The sequence below is a fragment of the Mandrillus leucophaeus genome, unplaced genomic scaffold (assembly GCF_000951045.1).
Source record: "Mandrillus leucophaeus isolate KB7577 unplaced genomic scaffold, Mleu.le_1.0 Scaffold246, whole genome shotgun sequence".
Classification (NCBI taxonomy): Eukaryota; Metazoa; Chordata; class Mammalia; order Primates; family Cercopithecidae; genus Mandrillus; species Mandrillus leucophaeus.
Window position 1 is genome coordinate 2361171 of NW_012102543.1, and position 8453 is coordinate 2369623.

Sequence of the window (8453 nt, forward strand, 5' to 3'; positions counted from 1 at the left end):
AACTAGAGGGAGGAGGAAAACCTACTGGCATTGATAGTGTGGAAACCAGGGATGCTGCTAAGCATCCTACATCCTACAATGCACAGGACAGCCCCCGTCTCCACCCCACCCCAACAAAGAATCATCTCACCCCCAAATGCCAAGTTGGCAAGAATGAGAAACCTTGGACCTTAAAGGACAGTGTAAGAGAGATGTAATTTCTAAAATATAAACTTCAGAAAATTATTCTGAGAAGATAAATGTTTAAAAATGACATCGGGGTATGCAAAACAATATTGATTCCAAGACCCACACCATAGATATGTAGGAATTTAGTCACGAGACAAGATTTTTTCCGTCAATAAAGCCTTCTGGAATGGGATCTATCATGTAACATTAAGATATGTTTTACTCTAAAGCAATTGTTATAAAGCTATGAGTACTAGATTTGAAACTAAACTTCACTCAGAAGAATAAATTTAAATACCATTCAAAACCCCAGAACAGTGGAAATCAAAACACTGCGGGAGTAGTTTGCAGACTGGGAGGCTCTCGCCACAAGCCTCTTCACTTGGCTGCAGAGATGACTGATCTAGCTAATGGAACACAGAGGTATGTCCTTCGTGGATGGTCATCCCATTTCCTCATTTGCCTCTCTGGATAACTTAAACTCATTCCTTAATTAATGCTGCTCAAAAAGCTTGTAAGAGTTCACTTATACTACTTACTTTTCAGTAAATCACAATGGTCTTTCTTAAAAGTATGAGATAAAACTGTGTATAAAGTGTAATCTCAACTATATATATAATTTTTTTTTTCTTTTTCTTTTTCTTTTTTTACTCTCTCACTCAAAGAAAAGATTAGAAAGGAAGTGGCCCTTCTGTCAAAGGTACTTCTCTCTTCAGTGCCTTTTCTATTCAAAGACCTAGATTTGATTCTTGGCACTGAGATCTATTGGCTCTGTGACTTCTGTCAAATAATGTAATTTGTTTTCACAATATTTCCTGTAAATGGACAGGAATATGTTATAATTCCCGCCTACTGATGACAACATTGAAGCAGCAAAGACATGGTTCCTGTACTTACTGCGAAAGTGTTAAAAAATGAAAGTAGCATTAAAACTATTTTTGCAATCCTTAAAAAATAGCTATATTTTAAATATTTTCAACTTGGTACATTTATCCCTAAAGGTGACACAGCAAATCTACTATATAACAAAGACTAAAATTTCAACCGCTAAGTCAAAGGGGCTTTTTATTTGTAAAAGTACTATTTAATATACAAGACATTTGTATATCTGAAAGGGGAAAGTAACTCAAAAAATGCAAGAAGAAATAAATTGAGCAAATGGCTATCGAGCTATTTTACCATCAAGAAAGATAACGAAGACATGCAAATCTTATGCCACATTGCTAATAAATATCTTAATATACAATACTTCAGAAAGTACGGCAAAAGAAAATGTAAGAAATAAAGGATCTCTACTTACCCTTCTGGTAGAAAAATTTTCTATAATAGTATGCACCCAGATCTACGTGTTCCACGATGTATCTTTTCACTCTATCTAGGTGCAACACCAAGTTCTCCTTGGGCACTTCAAGTACTGCCACTCCTGCATTTGTGCAATGGGAACTAAGGGTAGACTCAAAGGAGGCACTTTCACATCCACTAAAGGAGCCAGAATTTGATTTTGAAAGGCTGATTTTCCTCTCCCCTTCTCCACCTATCTCATTCCGAAAATATGGACAGCTCATTACAAGCTCATTGCTTTTATCATCTCCCTGGTCCATGCTGAGGCTTCCTTTGGAATTCAGGTCCTCTGTGCTGCCCATTGGGGAGCTAAAACTGGCTGAATGAGACAGAGGTCCAGAGACCAAGGATGCCACGGCAGCTGCGGAAGCTCCAGTGGTGGTGTTTCTCCTCTTAATAACATTATGCCTGTTCATAATTGCCTCATTCAAATCAAATAATATACTCTGGACATCATAGTGGGCAAAGCACTTTGGACATGTCCAGGGCCTGACAGAGTCTTCTGATCGGTTATCTTCAAGATCTGATGACTTCCCAAGTTCTTCACCTTTGGCATTGCGCAATTTACGAAAAATAGATGAGTCTCCAGTTTCAGATTTTGAACGTCGCTTGAGTGGTTTTTCCCTTTCCTTAAAAAGCCTGAGGTTCTCTCTCTGTGAGATAGGCCCGTCTATAACATCCAAAGAGAAACCAGAACCCTTGCTACCACCAGTAATGAGAAAGTCACTGAGCTTGGTTGGAGTTGGACCTCTATCGGATTTGTCATCTTTGTAGCCCTTTAACAAATCAAAAAAGCTTTCTCCAGACGTTCCCTGTTTATCAATTGAAGATGTGCTACCATATTCCCTGTGCAGTGATGGTCCAGTCTTGTATGTAGGTGAGATACATTCATCAAAGCTATCCACATCAAGTTCACTTATGGTGATATCACTGTTGCTTCGCTGCCGTATTCTGCGAAGAGCTTTTCTGGGGGAGCTGGGGTAGGCTTCAGGCATGAGAAATCTGGAGTCCATGTTCTCCGACGGTCTTGTCTTGTTTTTCAGCGTGTTCTGTATGCTTTTCAGCATGGCTGAGTCATTGGAATTGAGGCTAACAGAACTTCCCTGACTCACAGGACTGCTTTTGGAGGACAGGCTATCAAGGCAACTTGAGGTTTCTATTTCCTGGCTTGAACGGCTAGATTCTTTTATGTTTTCCTTTCTTGGGGGCCAATCTGCAATCCTTGCTCTTACCCCCATCTTTGGGACTCCAGGGGTTGAGGTTATATGGTGAGAACCTTCACTTCGGGGGGGTCCTACAGGAGCCATAACTGATGATCCTAAGCTGCCATTTTGGGACCGGAAGCGCCGCATGTAGAAATCATCAGTGTGGACTTTGGGGGTGCCGTCTGTGCCAACAACAGAGGCCCTGTCAGTGGCAAGGGGCCTTTCTGTCTGTGACCGTTTCAAGCTGGTCATGATGTAAAAGCAAGTAGACTTAAATCCCTGCAGCAAGGACCATCATATCTGTGTTTTAAATGTGCACTTCCCTTTTGGAGAATGGCTTCCAGAAAATACAACAGTTGCATGAGATCTTAATCTTTTTCATTTAAAAGATTAAATGATGCTTTCTTTGTAAAGCACTGAAAATTTGGAACTCCTAAACGTTATAATCCACAACAGTTTCTTTGCTTCACTTTAACAGAGGGCTTTCTTTCAGAAAAAACTGAATGGAACTTGTATTACTGAGACTCTGTGGTTGCCATAATCCCATGCTTTCTCTAAAACAGAAAAGGATAATTTGAATTAGCAGATAAATACATCTAAAAACAAACATGCAATTGTCAAAACCAGATACATAAAAATAAAAGACTCAATAATGGATTGGGATTCACAGTTCCAAAATCCATATTTTCAGTAAAGCATGTTTGAAAGAAAGGACGAAAGTAAAATTCATTTGATAAAATCCATAATTTATATTCTAAAAAAAAAGGCCACTAAGACTTCATCTTAATTGAACTGTTTCATAAAATGGGGGGTAGGGGGAGGGGTACATCTTGTTCTGGATATCATGGCTCCTGCCCAAAGTAGAGACTTTTGCTCCAATGACCTCTAAAAATGTAGAACATCATGAGCTACTGTGATAACCAGAAGTTTGAGATGTAACCAAGTGAATAAGATAATTAGAGCAACACAGTTTTTTGACAAAAGTAAAAACTGAAAAATGACTTTACTGAATATGCTGCAACAATCACTTTTTAACTCCTCTATTCCAAAATTAATACATGTTTTTTGTTTCCTTACAAAGGCTTAACATAGTTGGCAAAAACAAATACAGCAGAAAAAAAAATAAATAAATAAAAAGGGTTTTCCCGGAGCCATTATATCCATTAGCACTCTTCTGTATTTTCCTCTACTTTATTACTTACCGAGACGAGGATATTGCAGAATGAATCCAGCATTCACCACCACCTCTTCCCAAGCTCTCCTTAGTTTCTTGTACTCTTAAAAGCTAGAAGTATCTCACTAATGAACAAAATGCCTGCATTTCCTTATGCAGTACAACCTACTCCACCCCATCAGTGCTAATTTATGAAGACGGCAGAAACAAAACACAGCTCTGGGTGGCCCTCTCCATATCCCCAACAGATTACAGAGAACTGTTAGCATCCTTCCAGGTGACGGGCATGGAAATGAACTTCCTCATGAGCACGTCAGGCAGGAGGCAGGAGACACAGATTCTGAGTACAAAATTCTGCATGGTTGCGTACATTCTGAAAAGAAAGGCAGAGGCTCCTTTTCCAAGACTCCACAAATTACACAAGAGGTGGCCTTTAAATTCTTGCCAAATACATGTTTGGAAAGATGCTGCTGAACCAGCACTGAGCTGACAGGGCGGCATTGTCTACAAATCACAGCTCTGACACCCGAGGACGACCCGCACTTGCTGCACTCTCCACTCAATGGTAACAAGCACTTACTTCCACGATAATTAAGCATCTCCCTAGTCGGCTTCCTGCCTCCAAGGCAGGCGCTTTCATTTCTCTTGCAGCACACAGCATCATTTTAGAAGACTCACTGCTATTTAAAGGCTGGAACACGTAGGGGTGTTTCAAAAAAAAAAAAAAAGCATGCTGCCTGCAGAATGCAGGGCCAGGCAAGCTCTGGCTGGGCTCGTGCTGGCTGGGTCTGTGGAGCCATTCAGATAAATGCCAATTGTTTTCACTAGCACTCCTCTTCACCGTCTTTTGTAAAAGGGATAATAGTTTTGCACTGCTACCTAATTAAACCTGGCTTTTGAGCTTTCTAGATACTTCTACTGTCAGATTGCTATTATTCCCTTTACATTCCAGAACTTTACATGTTCCTCTTTCAATGATAACCCTTCAAGTGACAAAACATGCTAACTGTTGCTTCCGAGGATATCAAAGGACAGCATGTATGGCCACGGCAAAGGTTTAAGAAGTGATTCTCATAAAATGGAAGGAAAATGGATCAACTGAACCAAAATGCAAATTCATCTTCCAAAAAGCTGATTATTTCAATGAATACTCTATATGGCATAAATAATAATTCTAAGTAGATTCTTATAAAAATTAGATGCTTTCAACATTTCTCACAACCTCACAGAAATCCAAATAAATCATCTTTCATTCCCAAAACATTCATTCTCTAAAAGGACAACACACCAATCCCACCACGATAAAAACTCTTGCCACATTTCATTTGCCTTAGAAAATACTTTACTGCAGAACTGTCTTTCTTAGTAGATGTGAAGTAATTTCCATTATAGGAGGAAACTAAAAGCTGGCAGTAAAATACAAGAAATAAAACTGACTTGGAAATGCTCAGTCTCCACCATCAGTATTTCTCTTCCAAACCATCTCATATACTTCCAATATTTTTAATGAGTTTATAAAATCTTATTTTTAAATATAAAAATTTCTTACCAATTCAAAAGAAATTTCAAGACTCCCATTACATTATATAACAACGACTCAATGTTTTCTCTTCATTTCAAAATATAGACGAGCACATGGGAAAGAAGCCACGTTTTAATGGCCTGTAAAAACTGATGAGGTTCGAGATGGGCAATTATGTTAAATAACAGATTTTTTTTCAGTCATAAGGACCTTCCTTTCTTTGTATTTTTTTCTCCCTCTCATTTTCCATCTCCCTCCCTCTCTCCCTTTTTTCATTCTTATTTATGGCATCAAACCCCTTTGGAATACAATATAAACTTTGGGCACTGACTAGTATATATGGAAATATACATGCTTTGCACTTATTAAACTGCCAGTCAAAAATAATGCTGTCCATCAATGTGTATCATATGATGACAGCTCAATAATACCTTAACACCTATTCCTCAAGGTAGGCGGAAACAGCAAACCTATGTTGACAATGATTAGCAACTCTCTTAAATATCAGCAAACCTAAGTACCAATATGGTAAAAAGCAATAGAATTAAACAGAAGAGCAATACGAATTCACAGCATGTCACCTCCATCTGTTGAAAGAGCAGGCTATATAAAATTTTTTCTTATTACATATTTAATTTTACAGCTCTAGATACTATTTAAGTCTATGGTAGATCCATGTAGCTAGAACACTAATTCTATCTAGAGGGCCCATAGCTTAGTTTAATGAGTTCAATTCAACTAGTTTCATCACTCAACATCTCTCATAACCTAACCCACCATTCTTCCAGAAGAAATGCTTCCTCCTGTCTTCTAAATCACTCCCTATGTTTCTGTAGTGTCTTCTGAGCATGGACCATACATCCAACAGTCCCTCCTTCAAGGAAAGCTCCAGGTGTAGCGGGGAGACAGAGAGAAGCAAGAAGATGACGGGGGATGCATGGGTCATGCCTCCTTCCTATACACTTTCCATTTTGATTGTAAGCTCTTTAATAACAGGAACTATCTCCTGGTGGGACTAGTTGTACCACAGTAGGTCAGTCACTTAGACATCAAGTCCCTGAGAATGCTGAAAGTGGAACCTCTCATGGGACCTCTTGATTGCTAAAAAGCCCTTGTCAGTCTGGCTCTGTGAAGTATCCGCACTCCCGAACCCATCCTCCACCCTGAACCTCTCTTTTCTGGACCTCTGCGATAACCATGTGCTTCTTCATTTTCTCTTGCCTCTTTTTGCCCACTACTCAGTCTTCAGTTGGGGTCCATTGAAAAGCTAGTGATTGCAGGGTGGTGTCTATGGTTTACTTCTCTTACCATTTTTCATATTTCTGGAAGGGGGATAAAGGGCATTTTTATCAGGATGCATGTGAGCACTAAGTGTATTAGGATGAGACAGAAGCATGGGTCCACTGGAGTAATAATATCACTGTGGAAAGCAGAGTGTTGATTCGGTTGGATCACATTTGTCTGTGCAGCTGAACAAAGGCAGAATAATTAAGTTACCTGCTGGAAATCTGCATGGCAACCAGTGCTCTCTCTGGTGATACTGTAGGTGCCTGCAGCTTTAAATATCATCTCTATGCTGTTACCTCCAAATCTCTGGTCGTGATCTCCAGTAAACTCCAGATTATTAAAAATAGAGGTGGATGCCCATTTGATATCTTCTTTATTTACCTATTTTACAATGAATTAATCAACAAGCACAATGATGAAAAAAATTTTTTTTTCAAGAAATGATTAAGTGGTAAGGAAGGGAGCACAGTAATTCAAGGAATAGAATGAAAGAAACAACATCGTGCCAAGGGCATAAAGAGCAGTTTAAAGGTTACACAAGAAGATGTGGGAAGGGGGTGGGGTTGGCGGAACACTACAGTTCCTGTCATCAAAGAATTACAGTGCAATATGGTAGCGTCACCAGAAAGATGTAGCGTTCCTCATCAAATACTTCCACATTCCAAAATGAGATCTTCTCAGATTCTTTAATTGGTATAGCCTAAAATACAACACCAGTTCTCAATGTTTCAGGGCAACAGAAGGAACTGTGCTGATGAATAACTATTCAAATGCCCCAATAATCCAGAGATATACCCTAGAGAAGTATTTATGAAAATGTCCAGGCCCAGCACAGTGGTTTGTGCCTGTAATCCCAGCATTTTAGAAGGCCAAGGCAGGCGGATGGCTTGAGCCCAGGAATTTGAGACCAGCCTAGGTAACATGGTAATACCCAGGCTCTTAAAAAAAAAAAAAAAAAAAGAAATAGTTTTTGAAGTTGTGCACACAGACTTAGAATGCCTATAAATATTCTTACTTCAGAATGTAATAGAACACTATTTAAAAACAGAAATATAACTTCACCGTACTTGAATATTAGATGAGCTAAGATAATCAAATAAAGCAAACTATTTTCTTTACATCCCTTCTTGGCTTTCCTGAATTCCACTCACATTACATAAAAGTCGCATCTCAGACAGAAGGGATGGCTCACTCTTTCAAGTTAGCCTGAAACACATCTTAGTGCAAGCCATGGATAATTTAAGATTTATGAATTAGCACGCAACTTTTTAGAATGGAATTTCTACCTCCTTTCATTTCCGTATTCTCCCTTCAACAAAAAGCAGGAAGAGTTGAGAAAAACAGTTGATAAATCTAGTTCCTGCTCTCCTACTGTTTCACTCTCTGAAGGAGACAACACTGACGGAAACAAAGTAGAGTCAAAAAAATTTGTGGTAAAATTAACAAAGTGAATACAAAAGTTATAGATACAAAACATGTAACATGATAAAGCCATATTTAAATATAGAGATAAGAAAACAACTTAAAATGTGCCTGTTTGGATAGAGGAAGGATCAAAAGGGAAAACCACATTTTCTTCCCACTCACCCTCCTAACTAAAAAAGTTCAGAGGGTTACGCTTTAAAGGTTTTGTTAAGCTTGAATATAGTTTGTATAGCTGAAGGTGAAGGAAAGAACACAAAAGTTTGGCAGAAAGTTTGAGGGCAGAAGAAGAATGACAGAATAAAGAATGCTGGAACAAGTTACATGGTGGAAT

General features: G+C 38.8%; 1 protein-coding gene across 3 annotated transcripts in view; it reads right to left on the reverse strand.

Annotated features, from left to right (window-relative positions):
* SIPA1L1 (signal-induced proliferation-associated 1 like 1) overlaps positions 1-8453 on the reverse strand; it is a 211149-nt gene that overhangs the window by 153751 nt on the left and 48945 nt on the right. For 2 of the 3 annotated variants that reach the window (XM_011983133.1, XM_011983132.1), the window contains exon 2: positions 1469-3268. In XM_011983133.1, the coding sequence (XP_011838523.1) occupies positions 1469-2966 (1498 nt within the window). In that variant the 5' untranslated portion in view covers positions 2967-3268. Of the gene's footprint in view, positions 1-1468; positions 3269-3916; positions 4565-8453 lie in introns of those variants that run through there. The other variant, XM_011983134.1, reaches the window with a different exon arrangement.